Source organism: Octodon degus, unplaced genomic scaffold (assembly GCF_000260255.1).
Source record: "Octodon degus isolate 3935 unplaced genomic scaffold, OctDeg1.0 scaffold00017, whole genome shotgun sequence".
Lineage (NCBI taxonomy): Eukaryota > Metazoa > Chordata > Mammalia > Rodentia > Octodontidae > Octodon > Octodon degus.
Genome location: NW_004524593.1, coordinates 19,293,141 through 19,311,741, shown reverse-complemented (window position 1 = coordinate 19,311,741; position 18,601 = coordinate 19,293,141). Strand labels below are relative to the sequence as shown.

Below are 18,601 nucleotides of genomic sequence, written 5' to 3'. Positions count from 1 at the left end.
CATAATACAATAACAGTTCAGAAAATATGCAAATTGTAAAAGTCCAAAGTGTTTGAAAAATCACACAAGTCAAAAAGTTTCTGAGATGGGCTACATTCCCTTTCCACTATTCTTTAGTGATAGTCATAACCAGATCTTACCCATATCTACTGTTTTAAATGTTCCTTTTAAAGTTGTTATTTTGAGCTACACTCTTCATCTTTCCCACGTTTTTTCCCTGTGGCAATACCCATAAAATGATGCTAATACTTAATAAGAAATACTATTTAAAAATATGTCAAAGTGACTAATGCAACATTTATTGGGATTTTCATGTAAGTCAAGTTGCAACTTTGCAGGAATTGAAAGCATATAAAATTCATATATATTGATTATTTTTTTAGTTTCAGAAAGTTGGAGAAACCCAAGATGTTGAGATACTCATTCTTGTTTGCCACTAAATGTTTATAAAAGGCCTTCCCTGAACAACTACCAGAAAATAAATCTTCATTTCAAAACACACAAAGCCAGCTAGCGAATTAGCTGCATAAGTTTAAGATTTAGTATATTTTAGTGTATGGTAGATAGTTACAATACAATTTAATCAAGGACAACATTCACAGGTCATGTCACTGCCATATATCCTGATCCTCAACGTCCACACTCTAAACCTGAAGGAGAATCTTCAATCTTTATGATGCAAGGGTCAGGGTTGGGGTTACAGTTGGGGTCAGGGTCAGGGTCAGGATTAGGGTTAGAGTTAGGGTTAAGGCTAGAGTTACGGTCAGGGTCAGGGTTAGAGTTAGGGTGGGTTAGGGTTAAGGTTAGAGTTAGGGTCACAGTCAGGGTTAAGGTCAAGATTAGGTTCAGGGTTAGGGTCAGGGTTAGGTTTAGGGTCAGGGTTAGAGTTAGGTTTAAAGTCAGGGTCAGGGTCAGGGTTATAGTTTTGCTTAAGCTTATGATGAACATAAACATGAAAGTCTGACCTAGAAAGTGGCTCCTTGATTTGAAAAACTTTAAAGCCAAATCTTGTTCCACCTTTTTCTTTTCTTGCTGTAACAAATGACCACAAATCTGGTGGCTTACCCCACACAGATCTCGTGCCTTCCTATCCTGGAGCTGAGCCACGCATCAGAGACTGCATGGCTCATCGCTCATCTCAGGGAATCCCTTTCCAGCCTTCTCAAGCTCCACAGGTGGTGTCCTCTGTGGCCATGGTCCTTGCTCCCCATCTTCAAAGGAACAAAAAGTCGGTGAAGTCCTGCTCACGAGGCATCACTCTGATCTCTGAAAATGTAGTCAAATGTCTCATTTCCTCTTCTTGGGAGACTCGTATGATCATCTGAATCTCATCCAGGGAGCCCAGGATAGTCTCTCCGTGAAAAAGTATTCTTAATATAACCACTTTTTATTACATGAAGTGAGATTCACAGGCCCCTGGGAAGAGGACACATGGAATCTTTGGGGACCATTTTTCTGCCCATCTTCACCAACTGGCACTGACTTCTGTTTCTGTGTCCTGCATTCACTGCACTTTGGATTGAGTTATAATCTGTGTAATCATAGGCTTCTGCATTAAGGTAGTGTAGTGGATTTCTAACTGGTGGTCAATTTATTACAGGTGAATTAAACTAGTGTGGTGCTGGGTGTGGGAGGCCCACCTAAGGGTCATTGCCAGCAGCATAAGAGGCAGAACAGAAGCTGCCGAAAGACTATTAGGGTTGTTGTTTGGAGAAGCTGGTGGAGCTGTTAGACGCTGATAGTTCTCTTGGGCTGTTCTGCTGGAGGAACTTGTCATGCTGGTTTTCCCAATGAACTTGGGGAGCACTCTGGTCCTCATCTTGAGCATCGCTTCCTGGCTCCAGAGGGGAAGATGGTGCGCTGCTCAGCCTTGTGGAGAAGGCTGTCGCACTGGCTTTCCTCGTGGGAACTCAGCTTCCCTCATCACTGTAGGAGCTCAGGACCTCACCGTTGCTGAGGATGGCTGTGGTCCTTTTGGGGGAGCTCTGGTGCTTAACTTGAGCATTGCTTCCTAGCTCCAGTTCAGATCCCTCAGCCTACTGGCACAGATCCTTCATCCCGCTGGCACAACCTTCCCAACTTCCACCACTCACCACTGACCCTTGGGGTTTTCCAGCGCAGCTCTATGAAGTGGGCCTGCATGAGGCTTTGTTGTGGACTCTAGGCCTCCAGCTGGACCTGTGGGAGGCATTGTTATGACCTCTAGGTCTTCAGTTGGACTCATGCAGGATGTCAGGATCCAGGCCCTCGGCTGGAGTCTTTAATATTGAGTGTGTGGACAGACTTCCTGCACTTGTTGTATATGATTCTGAGGTGATGCCTTATAAACTAATATTATAAAATGTGTCCTGTATTATATTGTTCCCCTTACAAAAACCCCAGACCATGACAGGTGGGATGCTTATAATTGTTAGAAACTTCAGTAGTCTCTCTCCCATCTCCAGTTCTGCTTTCAAAGTTTTTAGTCATTGGTGGTCACTTGAAGTGCTATGAAAATTGCAGAAATAAGCAATCCATTGGTTTTAAACTTTGTGTCCTTCTGAGGACTGTGATGAAATTTCACATGCTATCCCTGCCCCAGCCTGCCTAGGACAGAGTCACCGCTTTGTGTGCAGTATCTGTGCTGCGTGGGCCACCTGCCACCCGGGTACTCAGCCCTGACACACCTAATGACTGCTGAGGTTCCAAGTTAGGTGGTATTAGGTGTCCCTGGCCTGAGTCAACGATGACCCGAGAACGTAACAATAGTGAAACGGATGGTTGAGACATGCCGAAGAGAAACCGTAGAATGCTTCTTTCAGGGAAGCCATGCAAGTTCCGAAGCACATAGGAAGCAGAGTGGCTTTTAAGTCACCTGTGGCTTCGATCATTTGCTGGCAGTCCTGGAACGTATGCTTGTGGATTAGAGTAGACCATGGTATTGGCACTCAAGATTTACACCTCTCCTGAAGCTTCAGGGAGCTGGTCACACCGTGTCGGCTCCTGGTCACTCCCCACTTCATTCTGCCTCTGCTGCATTGTAAGTAAATTAAAAATTAACTTAAATAGCTCTGATAGCATTGTAACCTCATATTTCCTGTACCTTTTAGTAATAATGACTTCTTAAAACTTATTTTATCTAAGTAAGTTGCATGGCTCACTTTCACATCCAAAAATATTCCTCGAAGTGCTCTCCTCTGAAATTTCCAACCCTAGGATTCTCTCTGATACCCATCTCCTATAAAGAAGTAGGGTTTATATAATGTTCTGCCATATTTAAATAAAGGAACATAAATGCACATATAATTGTGTATGCAAACAAAAACTTCTGGATGGACACACAGGAAATGATTGGCAGTAGTTTTCCTGGAAAGTAGAAGTGGGGAATCACTGAATGTTTAAAGTTTTTACAATAAATATGTGCTATGGTATCAATTTTTTAGAAAGTAAGCACAAAGCCTTTTTATTTAATTTTCAGTGGATTTGAGGAGATTGAAGAAACCAAGGGTAGGAAATTCTAATGGAAAAGGAGAGCTGTGGAGACACTAAAGGAAGAGTGTGGCTGGGGGGCACAGAGCTCCATGTGGGATGGTACGACAGAGACTAACCACAAAACTGAAGCTGAGTCAGACCTGCTAGGACACCTGCTTCATGCAAAAGGAATTAGAGTGTGTTCTTGTGAAAGGGACTGAAAGAAGAGCCTCACTACTGCCCTGCACCTGTACCGGCTGGGCCAAAGGTGTCGAGCGGAGTAGGACTGGCTAGATGAGATGAGGCGTGTAGGGCAATCCAAGTAAGAAGCTGTAGGGGCCCAGATTCAGGCAGGAGAAGCAGACTGGAAAGGTGCTTGAAAGGTAGCAGGGCAAGACCCAGGGGCGGAGGGGCTTGGAGTGATGCTGGGCAGGGGGGAGGGTGACCCTTATGTCTCCAGCTCAGGCAGTCGCCTCGCAGTTCACACCCATGGGCAGAAGGCTGGGTTCAGGAGTCCTCACAGAGACGCAGATGGAGATGCCAGTCAAAAATATGATTATGGGGGCTTGTGAGATAGCTCAATGGACTAAAGCACCTGCTTAGGCAAGTGCAGGGACTCGGTTCAATCCCTGGCACCACATGCTGCACCAGTCCCACCCCCAGGGTGTGCTGAGCCGGCCACAGAGTCCGGGTGTAGTGGCGCACGCCAGCAGTCCCAGCACTGGCGAAGCTGAAAGCAGGAGAAACACTACAAGTCCTATCTGTGTAGTGAGACCCTGTAGACCCTGTACTGAAAAACACAATAAATAAATAAAAAGAAAATATTATTCTGCAATTTGGGGCAAGACCTTAGCAGGCAAGAGTGCAGTCGCTGGCCTTTAACTGGAAGCACCAGGTAAAAATCTTGAGTAGCCACTCAAAGATTATCTACAGGAAGAAGCAAGTGAGGAAAAAGTAGAAGGTGGCATCACGCCGTGGGCGCTGTTCTGTCCAGTCGCCTGCCCCTGCCTCCGTGAGCACAGCCTATTTCTGTCTCATAATCAGCACATCTATATTCTCTTACAACATGGCATTTCTCAGAAGTCGTAATAATTTTCTGCTGCCTGTAGGTTGGACCTCCAAATTCTTGGTTTTGAAGCTCTTCCCAATAAAACTTTGTCGTATGATTGCTCTGTTAACTTTTCCTACCAACATTTTTTTCATACCATCAACCTACTTTTACCTCCTTTCTCTTCTTCATCAAAATCTTAGACACCTTTTACAGAACCCAATTCCATTTTTTTCAAGAACACTTTGCTCCTGAGAATTAGGATTAAGAGGTTTTTTTTTTTTTTTTTTTTTTTTTTTTTTTTTTTTTTTTTCTACTTCATGCTGATTTAAGGGCAGGTCCACTGCCTCTTGTGGAGCTGGGAATCCATCCCCGATCCTATGCGCCTGATTGCATTAGCCCAAGCGGCGCTTTAAACAACTGAGCTGTCTGGCACAGCCCTGAGAATTAGGATTCAGTATGTGGGGGAGCACATGCCTAGGATGTGCAGGCAGAGGGTGTGATCGCTCGCCACGGGAACAAAGGGAAGGAGAAGCGAGGGAGGGAGCGGCCGAGGGAGGGCCTGACTGGCGTCCGCGTAGACAGGGAAGCCGCGCAGGCCTGCACACGGGAGCGCCGTGTGAGCCCGGGGAAGCCGAGACCTGTGCCTGCGCAGGGGCGGGAAGCTCGCGCAGGTTCTCACCCCCAGTCCTGAGCAGAAGCGAGCCTGTCGTGCCTTGACTTCAGCGTGCCGGCCGTCGGGCGAGCCAGGGACTCTGACAGGGTTCCGGCGTTTAAGCTTCCCAGTCCTGGCACACTGCTGCAGCCCTCTTAGCTGACTATCAGCCTTAGAAAGGCTGACCTGCGGCCTAACGCGCGGAGCCCTCCGTGAAGTCAGTGCGCGCAGTTTATGCGGAGCGCTGCTCGCAGGACTCCTTACCTTTGGTTCTTCAGCATAACACAGGATATCCAGCCTATCTTTTGAATCTGCGATTTCACTCCCTTCTCTGATGTCTTACATGAAGAATCATGATGCAGTCAATCAAAAGTAGACAATAACATATCTTTGATTAAGATCCTACTATGTTGCGGGAGCTTTATATTCTTTATTTCCTTCAATCCTCATTACAACTCCTTATGGAGACTTTCTGTCTTCCTTACAAACAGGGAAGTGGCGGGTGAAGCTAACGTCCTCTCCTGAGATCGCGGTGCTATTGTGTTGGCGGCCGAGACCTGAGCTCACGTCAGTCTAGTTCCAAAACTTCTCTTGCTTCCACTAATGCACAGAGCCATTTGAAAAATGGAAACTGAATCACTAAATAGATCAAATCCTCAGGTGTAATGTTACCCTTTAAGCCAGAAGATTAGAAGTAAAAGGGCCACAGGTCCCCAGGCCTGTACAGAGGACTGAGGACTAAGTGCATGGGATGGCACTAAGCATGCTACCTTTAGTTCCTGACAGGGAAGACTGTGACACGCCATGGGACCTCTGAGTTAAAAAGCCACGCATCTCAGCAACAGGTTACGGGGTGGTCCTAATTTCTATCACAAAATTATTATCAGCAAAGATATAAAATCTAAATGTTAATATCTCTTTGCCCCTCAAAGTTTAATTACACATTAATCAATATAGAAAAACCAAAGTAGATTCAGATGTGCTACAAAATCAGTGTTTCAATTTGCCTAATAGTGGAATTACCTTTAGGCTAATGGTTAAGACCAAATGCTTAGCCTTGTCATTAAAAATACATGGCTTTGAAACTATAAGTAATTTCTTTACATTTTTAATTTTGTTTCTGACTGGTTTGATAAACTTAGATATGTTTCCATCTTTGAAAGCAGGCTCCCTTGTAACACTGTAAGACTGAAGAAGGGCTGGCCAAATAGCTCAGTGGATTAAAGGGCCTGCAAGTAGGCACAAGGCCTGGGGGTTCGATCCCTAGGCCTGCCATGCCAGCTCCATCCCCGGGGCTCACTGAGATGGCAATTGAGATTGGGCATGGTGGCACATGCCTGTAATCCCAGCTCTTGGAAGGCTGTGAACAGGCGGATCACTATGAGTCCGATCTAGTAGTGAGACCCTGAACACCCTGTAGACCCTTCCCTAAAATACAAAAAGAAAAAAAAAAAGACTGAAGATTTTCACAATTAAGCTATGGAAAATATAAATTAAGCTTTTTCTCAGGAGAGCTCTGATCTTTGTAGCACTATGAAGGAAAATATTAAGAATATGAAGTACTTTTGATACATATGGATTTCTGTAGAAATATGAATGAAAATATTAATAATTACCTCAATCCTTTCAGCAGCTAATCGTGTTATTTTACAAACCTCTGCATGATTGAATATATAAAAATAACTGCATAATTTAACACACTAGATATGTATCACTAAGTTGCATATTTTTGCTTTGCTAACTCAGAGCAGCATTAATCTTTTATAATTTCTAAGGTAAAACAAATCTACCTCCCATAACTAATTGGAAAAAAATGTGCCTTATTTTCTCATTCATTGTACATTGGTTAACTCAATTAGCCTCTGAATCCAAATCCCCTACAGCTTATTGTTTCCATTTCAAGTAACTGCTTTAAGGTATTTTATAAAGATTACTTGAGATGCTTGCCAATTTTATCTTTCATGTCAGCTCATGTGAGATTTTTCAATGTCTCTTCAGAAATACAGGAAATATATATGACGGAGAAAGTGATCCAAAACACACTCTGAAGGCTAAAAGGTAATTCTAATTTCTTTATGTATCTAAACAGACATTTAAATGTATTTCATTATTATTCTTATATAAATTATTATGTACCATATATTATATGATAATCAGGATCTGGTTTATATTGTGCAAATAACCATAGCTAATAATGGCAACATTTTATATTGTATCATAGTAGTATATGAGAATTTATAGTAATAGTTCATATTATACTAAAATTATTACATTGTAATTATAATAATTTGTATTATAATAACATAATAGTGTCATTATCATTTTGTGTATAAATAATAATAATGACTTGTGGTAAGATGCATTGTAATTATAATTGCATGATAGGTTACAGAGTGATCTAACAAGACCATTCTAGATTTTAAATGACCTATTTATAAGTGACATTATGACTCTATTGATGACAAAGTGCCTTAAGAGAGAGGAAGTACCTGGGGGAAAGATGTGGCTATTGAGACCCAAATCACTAATGTTAATCATTCAAAATTATACACAATGTTAGATGATTCCCTATTTCTTGTGTCACCTCCTTGGGCATAAACCAATCTCCTTTGTTTCACATAGCTCATTAAAAAGGTTATAAAATCACATCCGAATGGAATTTAGTCCAAACATTTTGGTTTTGTTGGATATTGTTGTAGGGACATCATAAACATACGTTTGCCTGAGGAAACTAAGGGTCTCCCCTGCACACACGCATCACTGTCACGTCTTAAGCTGCCGGTCACTCCTCTTACCTCTGGGAAGTGTACATGTGCACATTTGAAGGGAGTAGCACACACTTTGTTTTTCTTGAGTGGTGTACACGGGGTAATGAAAAACCACAGTGTGTGTGTAAATAAATTTAATTACACTGGAAGACACATTGCTATTAATCCCCCTTAAAATACTTCCATCTTTGTTGCCACTTTCTGAAGCAGGTCAGGAAAGTCATGAAGTCTTTCATGAGTGTGTGCTCAAAAAAGTGATGGATGCTGGCGCTGCTCTCCAGGGGCAGCTGGGCTCCCAAGGCCACGACAGCGTGCCTTCGCCCACTGCCATCACTGGGTCTGGCTCTGTGTGACTTTGGCTCTTCCCCAGTGTTAAAATGACCATCAGAGGGAAGTGCTTTGTACCACCTTAGGTCACTGAGGTACCCACAGGGACACAAGCAGGCACAAATGTCGAGATCCAGAGCTGCTTTAGGAAGTCTCAAGAATGATGGGAGATGTGTTACCACAGGCAAGGGGAGGGTGCTGAGGGGCTCAATGGCAATGTGTGTCTTACTGTAATAATTGTAATTTACATGCTCACTATAATTTTTAGCACACCACGTGTGCATGTGTGTGAGCACTGTGGTCAGCACTGACGTCATCTACAGCATTTACATGTTGGAAAGTGGTTGTGTCTGAGAGGGCAAGAGTGGCTTTACCAGGCTCTAGGGAGATAGCTCAGCAGCTTAAGTGCCCACCTAGCAAGCACAAGATCCTGAGTTGGATTTCTGATACCACCCAAAAAAACTGGATTTTCCATCTGTCACAAAGAAAGGTTCCTCTATCATATTGGGAAATAAAAAATATTAGATAATTCAAAGGCGAGGCTAGGTCTGGAAGCGAAGAGCTCACATTTGGTCGCTGATGTTGCGCACCCATTCCTGTCTTCGGAACGCCTCCCTGGCCTGCTTTAACTCGTCCACCGGTTGTGCGGCTCGCAGTGTGGGCTCCAAGGGCTTGTAGCGCTGCTCTAACACTTCGCTGACTTTTCGAAAGGGCCCCTGGGAAGAGCAAAGGGGACACAGACTTCACTACGGGAGACTTTTCTGCCATAATTTCTTTCTTTTTTGATCTGACATAATGTTGACAACCTACTCTAGGTAGCATCTGCACAGTATAGCAAGTTTGCTAATTGTTGTAAGTATAATTGATTCTCCTTTGTGTTAGGAGATACAGAAACAAGAATATCATTTATATTTAAGAAATGCTTTATTTATATTTCAAGTAAAATTGACTACATTAAATGTTTAGATTAAGCAGAAATTTCCTGAGTTACATGAAAAAGTTTTCATGCTTTAACTCCCAAACTTGTGCATTGTTTTTCCTAGTAATCTTTCAAAGATTTCTTTTAATTCAACTTAAACACAGCTCTCTCTCTCTTAAGAAAGCTACTAGAAAATGACTTTGAGCCCAACTTGTCAAGAGACTGCTTGTAAACAGAAATAGCAGAGCACGTGGATTTTTCATTAAACTAAAGCTATTAAATGAATGCCAATTTTTAGAATAAATGGGTAGCCACCTACGTGGAGAAATCCCCAAGCTGTAACATATTTTAGCGTCCCCTGTTATGCTAGCCTCTGTTTTTTCCATTACTCTAGAGACAAATGCGAACGCACGACACTGCGCGGGCTTACTGCGCCCTGCGGCCGGGTGGGCGCAATCTGCTGCCGTCGGCGAGGACAGCCCCGCCCACGCGGTGGCGCGGGCGCTCGTGGGGCTGCGCCCTGGGAAGCTCGCCTCGCTTTCTTTCTCCCCCGCGTTGGGGCCAGAGAGAAGCGGTGCAAAGTGAGCGTCTCTAGTCCTCCTCGTTCTTCTCCCAAGTCTCGTCTCTAGATAGGTGATCACTAACAAGGCGCAGCTGGAGGCAGGGCGCGCTCCGAGTAGAGACGGTGGGGCTAATAAAAAGAAACGATTCACGCCTCATTTCCGTTCACTTATGTTTTACATTAATAGAAACCAATAATAGGAACCAGTTACCATAAAAGTCATGGACCGTAAATAACACAAATGGCAAATAAGTATCATCTCGTACTTTTCACAGCTGGACAGGAGGGTGGTGAGATTTGAAAGTAGCTAATGGCTTTTTATTGGAACTTTACTTTTTAAAGACACAGCCACAGGATTCCAGATCTGCTGGTAAGAAACCAATTTTTTAGCAGACTCGTATTCTCTGAAAGAGTCCATGGTTCCAAAGAATCAATACGGAGTTGCGTAGCTAGGCCTGCTTTCAGCATATGCAGAGCCGGAGACGGTCTACATCGCAGAGTTGCTCTTCTGTGTGAGAATGCAACGCTCAGCACTTACGCAGACCAGAGTACACACACAAAGAGGGTGCTGAGGGTGTCACTGTTCCTATTGTTCTTCTTATTAGTCCAAGAAGAGTATAAAAAGGAGTTTGAACAATAGTAACATCAAAAAAAAAAAAAAGAAAAAAGAGAGCCAGGCATGGTGGCTCACACCTGGAATCCCACCACTTGGGAGGCTGAGGCAGGAGAATCTTCCCAGGTTCAAGGTCACATGGCTGCGTAACTTCAAGGTCAGCCACAAATATATTGTGAGACCCTGTCTCATTGAAAGGAAGGAAGGAAGGGGAGGGGGGAGAGAGAGAGAGAGAGAGAGAGAGAGAGAGAGAGAGAGAGAGAGAACTGTCCAAGTTATGACTTTGAAGAGGCCAGCGCCTGCAAGGAGAAATGGTACTCCCAGTGGCCACACTCCATCTTCTAACTTACTGACAAATGAGCATGCACGAATCTCACCCTGGATGTTCCTTACTATCTGTTCTAGGACTAATTAGTTCTAGGACTAATCCCAGGGGAACTAGGAAGTGAAAGAAAAGGAGCCTTCGTTTTGGCTCTGATCAGCACCATGGCGGTAGGCAAGAAAAGAGCCTTATGAAAGGCGGCAAAAAGGGAGCCAAGAAGAAAGTGGTTGACCCATTTTCTAAAAAAGACTGGTATGATGTGAAGGTGCCGGCTATGGTCAACATAAGGAATATTGGAAAAGCACTCATCACCAGAACCCAAGGAACCAAAATTGCATCTGGTGGGCTCTAAGGTCGTGTGTTTGAAGTGAGCCTTGCTGTTCTGCAGATGGTGAAGCTGCCTTTAGAAAATTCAAGCTGATTACTGAAGATGTTCAGGGCAAATCTGCCTAACTTCCATGGCATGACAAAAAGTGTTCCATGGTCAAAAAATGGCAGACTTTGATCGAAACTCATGTGGATGTCAAGACTACAGATGGTTATTTGCTTCAACTGTTCTGTGCTGGCTTTACTAAAAAACACAACAATCAGATCCGGAAGACCTCTTACGCTCAGCACCAGCAGGTCCGCCAGATCCAGAAGAAGATGATGGAAATCATGATCCGGGAGGTGCAGACCAAAGACTTGAAGGAAGTGGCCAATAAACTGATCCCAGACAGCATCGGGAAAGACACAGAGAAGGCTTGCCAGTCGATCTACGCTCTTCATGATGTCTTTGTCAGAAAAGTAAAAATGCCGAAGAAGCCCAAGTTTGAATTGGGAAAATTCATGGAGATTCATGGTGAAAAGTAGTAGCTCTGTAAAGGCTACTGGAGATGAGAATGGAGCTAAAGTTGAAGGAGCTGATGGATGTGAACCACCAGTCCAAGAGTCCACTTAAGATCCAGATTTTTAATAGTGATAAGTAAAGTCCTATTTGTGAAAGAAAAGAAAAGACAGGAAAAGAAAAGAAAAAAGAAAAGGAGCCTTGCTTATAGCAACTGAGAATGAACATAACTGTGCTTTGTTGGGTTCACCATCTAGGCCCCTGCTGTCACGTCTTTCTCTCTGAGTTTTTCAGGACAGTTAGTGTCCTGTCCATGGGTAAATTAGTTCATTTCCTTGACTGAGCAAGTTTCTCTTTTGGTAAAGTTGTGCTAGTTCGCATTTCCTTTAATATCCTGGACCATGTGATCATAGGGTGATCCCTGTGACTTGCAATCCAAGATTTTGGAAATAGCTGAAAACTTTAGATCTACTCATTGTGTTCATTTCCAACAATTAATCTCTAGGATCCATAGCCGACCCAGGACTCAACGTGACTCTACCTGTGTTCTTGGACACTTTACTTAGTATGTCTGCTTGATACATTGAAGAAATCACCTGACTAGTACAGTACTCTGCTCAAATATTTTCTTTTTCTTTTTTTTTTTTTTTTTCTATATTTAGGACAGGGTCTACAGGGTCTCACTATGTAGATCAGATTGGTAGTGATTCTCCTATTTACAGCCTCCCAAGTGCTGGGATTGCAGGCACATGCCACCATGCCCAGTCTCAATGGCATCTCAGTGCGCCTCAGGGGCAGGGTTGGCATGGCATGCCAGGGATTGAACCCAGCTGCTGCACTCTGCCTAAGCAGATGCTTTAGTCTGCTGAGCTATGCTGAACTATCAGACTGGCCCTATTCAAATATTTTCATTTGGGCATAATTTTAAATGTGTTGAATTATATATGACATTTTTTATTAACTGAATAGCATATAGGAATGTGGATCAGTCAAACAGCATAAGACAATCCCATTCTGTGAAAATAAAAAGAAAGAAAATAGGAAGGAAGGAAAGCAAGGGATAGGAAAATAAAAGAATAAAGAGGTGAAAGAAGAAAAGGACAGAAAGATGTGAGAAGGGGAAAAAACAAAATGACAGAATGAGAGGGAAAGATTGGAGGGTGAGAAGGAGGGACGTGACATAAGAAAGGAAGTGGCAGGGAAGGAAGGGAAGAAAGGAAAAGTGAGAGGATGGAAGAGAACAAGGGAGGAGAAAGGGCATGAAAGAGCACACCAGCGGAGGTCGCTGGACAGCGCCAGGGAGTGTGATGTGTCAGTGTGCGCACATATGCATGTGTATATATTTATAAAAGCCTACGTATATTCCCTGCACACACATGTGTACTTTTCTGTACATACTGGCCTCTCTATATATATATCTCTGTATAGATACTATACAATTGTGTATTTTTCTAAATATGTACTATATAAGCATATATATTGCCCATATGGCTATTGAACATATATACACTTATGTATGTGTATTTTCTATGTTTTCTCATATATTCCATATATGCATATGTATTTTCCACATGAATACGTGACTGTATATATCATTCATACATAAATTTTCATATGAATACACAATACCCAAAGATATCTTTTACCTACCTATTTTCTAGCCATAAATTTCCAAGATACTAGGTGCACATATGTACATAAACACATGTCCCTGGAGGGGGGCAGAGGGGAAGGTTGTGCAGGAAATAGCAATGGTTGTACTGAGAAAAGCATGGCAACAAGCAAGGAAAATGAATAAAACACATGCAGAGGAAATAACTTAGAAACAAGTATAAAAAAGCAAAGTACGGGTCCAGCAAGTTAGCTTGACAGTCTAAAAGCACCTGCTGAGGCAAGCTTCGGCAGGTGCAAGGGACTGCACTTCAATCCCGGCGCCACAAGCTGTGCCAGCCCTGCGCTCAGGATTGCTGAGCCAGCAAAAAAATGAAAGAAAGAAGAGCAGTAAGCAAATGTGAAAACACTGTGAGGCAGCTGTAAAATAATACTAAGCAGTTGATGTTGTGAATATCATAAGTTGTAGTAGTTCAGAGTACATGATTTCTGAGGTACTCCCACCTTATTTTGTTCATACCATAGAATTTCCCCATTTAGTTCCAATAACCACCTCATTGAATATAACATGCAATGTGGATCATTAAATATTCAAAATGTGGTGTTATATCTAATACCTCAACAACCATTGGGTGCCTAATATCTATATATTTAAAAAACTGAACACTTAATACACAGAAAACAGAAGTACTAAATCATTTTCTTTATAGAATGATACAGTTAGTCATTTTGATCATTTATATAAAAACAATAGAGATGAATAGCAATGTGAACAACTCAAAATGATAACAATTCAGCTATTCACAAAATGTATTTTAAATTTGCATTTACTCTATTTTCAATGATTTAATTAGAATATTGCTATTACCTATTTAACAGGAATACAGCTGTGCTCTGAAAATCTGTCTCCAAATGAACTGGAAATCCTCCCACCCTCTCCTATCCTGTTGCTCACCTACTCTCTGCCTTGCTATGCTTTAGATGTGGTTTGTACCAAGAATTGATGCACTGGAAAAGTGATCCCCAAAATAAGCTAAGAAGGGTGGGGCCCCAAAAGACTTCTAGATTCAATAATCAAATTCACTAGTGTAGCTAGGATCCAAAGTTACCACTCAAAAGTCAATAACATTTCTGTACACAGACAACCAACTCACTGAGACAGAAATTAGGGAAACCACAGCCTTCACATTAGCAACCAAAACCATGAAAAACACTCAAGAGTCAGCTGAACAAAGGACGTAAAGGATCTCTCTACTGAAACTTATAGTACTCTGAGAAAAGAGATCAAAGAGGATGTGAAAACATGGGGAGCTATCTGTTGTGGATGGACAGGAAGAACCAACATAGTGAAAGTGGCCATACTCCCCAAGTTGATATTCAGATTTAATACAATATCAATGAAAATATCATTAGCATACCTCACAGAACTACAAAAAATAATCCTAAAATTCATTTGGAACCTAGGATAGCAAAGACAATCCTCAGTAACAAAGGCAAGACAAGAGGCATCACAATCCCTGACTTGAAATTGTACCACACAACTACTATGATAAAATCAGCATGGTACAAAAAACAAAAAACAAAAAACAAAAAACAAAAAAAAAAAAAACAAAAAAAAAAAAAAAAACCAGGCCTGAAAGCCAACGGAACAGATTAGAAGATGCAGGCACAACTATCAACACACTCAGCCACCTTATCTTTGACAAAAGGGTCAACATGCTCCCTGAAGAAAGATAGCCTCTTTAATAAATAATGATGAAAAAACTGCCTTTATACATGCCAAAGAATAAAGCTAGACCCACGTTTATCAACAGGCACTAAAGTCAAAATGATTCAAAGATCTAAATGTTGAAACAGAAACACTAAATTTCCTGGAAGAGAAAGTAGATAGAAATACATGTAGGCAGCACCCATGAACAGAACCCAGACAGCATGGGAAACATTGCAATAAATCAACAACTGAGATCCCATCTTATTAAAAAGCTTTTGAACAGCAAAAGTAAAGTGAAAAGACAACCCACAGAGTGGGGAAAAAAAAACTTAGCCAAATGTCCTCCACACAAAAGACTTCTATCTAGGACATATAAAGAATTGAAAAAAATTAGATCCCACAAATTCAAAGACCCAATGACTGTGACTCATCCACACGGCTGACACTGACAAAGGATCTACAAACTGCGGTACAGGGTCTCAGGATAAGTCTGGAGGGGATTTGACTGACTTACTAGATACAAATGCTACATTTCTTGTTATACAGGTCTTGCTTTATCTTGGTCCTAACCATCCAGCAGAAAAGTATAAAAACGAAGTGTAAAAAGTAAAGTCATATTAATATGCTGAGCTGCAAAAGACTCAAGTCAACAACTTCTGACATTCCAGTTTTACAGAAAACCCACTAGTATTGTGGACTACTGGACTATTTTGGAATATTTTGCTGAATTCACACACCTATAATATTTAAATGACAAAGCTAAACAAAAAAGGGAATACAAATGAACGACCATTTTGTATCTGTATATTCAAAATAGGATAGATATACAGCTACATTCTCTTAATTCAATGAATAGAGAGATTTGTTCTAATAGTGTTTGTAAACAGGATATCATGTCTGCATCTTGTACAATGAACAACCACTAGGACAATATGCAATGTATTAACTGCATATTAATACAGTTAATGAAACTGTCATACTAATCAGATTTTAAACTTCCTCATTGCTATTTGTTTCTCAAGAAAATTACGGAAAAAATTCAAAGACCCAGTAAAAAAAATAGGTATCATGGGGGCCGGGGAGATAGCTCAGTAGAATAAGTGCTTGCACGGCAAGCACAGGGTCCTGAGTTCAATCCCCAGTACTGAAAAAAAAAAAGGGGGGGCATCATTTTCACACTTCTCAAAGGAAGAAATACAAATAGCAAATAAATATATGAAAAAAAAAAAGTTCAACATCACTGGTCATTGGAGAAATGCAGATAGAAACATTTATGAGATTCTATCTCACTCCAGAAAGAATGGCAACCTTCAAGAAATCAACTAACAACCAATGCTGGAGGGGCTGAAGGGGAAAAAGAAACCTTCTCCACTGTCCATGGGAGTGTAGACTGGTACAACCACGGTGGAAATCAGTGTGGAGAGTCTTCAAAAACCTAGGATTAGAGGTCCCATTCCACCCAGCTACTTCCCTTCCAGGTATCTTCCCCGAAGAATTAGAAACGCCGTAGCACAGCAATACATGTGCAGCTCATGGTTATAGCAGCACAACTTGTAAATTTAATTTTGGAAACAACTCAAATGTTCATCAGTGAGGAATGTATTAAAATAATGTAGCATTTTTATATAATGGAATATTACTCACATAAAGACAGATAAATCCGAGGCTTTTAAAGATAAATGGATGCAATTGGAGACCATACTCATAATTGAAATATGTCAGACTCACATATGTAACCATTGTACCTCTTATGTGATAATTTTTTCCAAGTTATACTGTGTATATACATCTTTCTTTTCTCTTTCTTTCTTTTTCTTCTTTCCTTCATCCCAGTTTTCCTTCCCCTCTCACAGTATCCGTAGGACCTATTGGATTTATTTACTCTTTCAGGTTCCTACGCTAGAGAGACTGCCAGGTTCTGGCCTTAGTATAAATCGCTAAAATCATCATGGTGGTCATCTAACGTGGTCGATGCCCTTAAAACAAAATCCCATCTTCCCAAGACCACCTCCCCCTTTTTATTCAACTTAGCCTAGGACATAATTTACTTCCACCCTCCCTGTCACCTCAGGAAAGCCCCCCAGTCAGCTCCCTGAGGTACATCTAAACATCCCATCCAAACTCTACCCCTGGCAAAAGAACATAAAAGCCCCTTTGTTCCAATTGAGAGAATTTCTTATCATCCCCAAATTCCCTCTGTGTTCTCAAAGAAAATAAAGCCCCTTTCTCTTTTTCCTTCTGCCTGTTTCTCTGCTGTACCATTTACCTGAAAAAACCTATCAGAGTCACTATGATGTTTACACACACACAGGTCCCATTATCTTACTTAGGACTATGGTCTGTAGTTGTATCCATTTACCTATCAAAGCTTATCCTTCTATTCATATCTTTTTTATCCATTCCTCAGTTGATGGGTATTTGGGCTGTTTCCAAGATTTAGCTATGACAAATTACCCTGGCATAAACATAGGTGCACATATATTTCTTTGGTAAGATGTCTGAAAGAGTAAATAAGGTCTAAAATGTAAAACAGATATTATGAAAAGGGGAAGTTGTTTGAAAGGAGAAAACGGGGGCTGGTGAGATAGCTCAGCGGGCTGAGTGCCTGCTTAAGCAAATGTAGGGACCAGGGTTTGGTCCCTGGTACCACACACCGAGCCAGCCCCTCCCTCAGGCCCGCTGAGCTGGGTGGCCGAGGCTGGGCTTGGTGGCGCACGCCTGTAACCCCAGAGCTGGGAGGCTGAGACAGGAGGATCACTACAAGGCCAAGCTGTGTAGTTAGACCCTGTACCAAATGCATAAAATGAAAAGAAAAGAAGGAAAAAAGGGATCTAGAATAGGGGAAAGGACAGCATGGAATCGGGAAAAAGTGCAAGTCAGGTATACTACTGGTGTCTCTTAGTTCACTGAAAAGGAAGATTCGGGCTAAAATGAAAGAGAAATTTTATGCCTGAGCAACTTCTTTAAAGACAACAACATGTAATGTATGACCTATTATTATTATCCTGTTATTTTGTTATTAAATTCTGCTTTATCTTTTTTCCATGAAAAAGAAGGGTGGGGTGGTCTTTTGAGTTGGGAGTGTGGAAGGTGTCAGGGCACAGAGCGGCACCCTCGGGAGGGGTCCGCGCTGCGCTGACCTGACTGCGTCGTGTGAGCTCAGTCCCTTCCCGCACGCCCCTCCCCTATTCGCTGCAGCAGTCACGTGGCCCTGGAGCCTTCACCTAAACCAGGACAGACAGAGCCGCTTGCCGTTGGACTACACGCCTCCAGAACTGTGCATTAAGTAAGCCTCTCCCTTTCTGTCTTCTTATACAGCACTCAGCCTCAGGTATTTTGTTATTACCATAGCCTGTCAGGGTATTTCAGAAAGAGAAAGATGTATCAGTCCTCGGTTACTCTTCTCTCGTTGCTGGGACAAATACTCAACACTCAAAATTAGGGAAGGAAAGCTCACAGTGGCTGGAGGTTTCAGTCCACACTCAGCTGGCTCCCAGGCAGAGCGGCACATGGCAGAGGGCAACCTTTCAGGGCGGAGGCGAAGAGCAGAGAGCAGGAGGAACAGCAGCTCAGGCAGCACGCCAGCCTCTCCCCAACTCACACTGTCAGTGTAAATTCCCTGCGCCAGGGCAGGGGCAGCACCCACACCCACAATATCAATCACGAACTCCAGGAGCCGCCCATGACTGCATGAGACTTTGGGGGGACACCTAGACACAAACCATAACAATCAGTTTCTCTGTATCATTTATATACACAGGGTAGCTTAAAGGCAACTTAAAATACTGG

General features: G+C 42.2%; 1 protein-coding gene and 1 pseudogene across 1 annotated transcript in view; one reads left to right on the top strand and one right to left on the bottom strand.

Moving 5' to 3' along the window:
* The window catches only part of Spata17 (spermatogenesis associated 17), a 214,324-nt gene that overhangs the window by 71,616 nt on the left and 124,107 nt on the right, over positions 1-18,601 (bottom strand). The window contains exon 8 of the mRNA XM_023710307.1: positions 8,816-8,964. Within this exon, the coding sequence (XP_023566075.1) occupies positions 8,816-8,964 (149 nt within the window). The remainder of the gene's footprint in view (positions 1-8,815; positions 8,965-18,601) is intronic.
* On the top strand, positions 10,821-11,641 carry LOC105741614 (annotated as a pseudogene).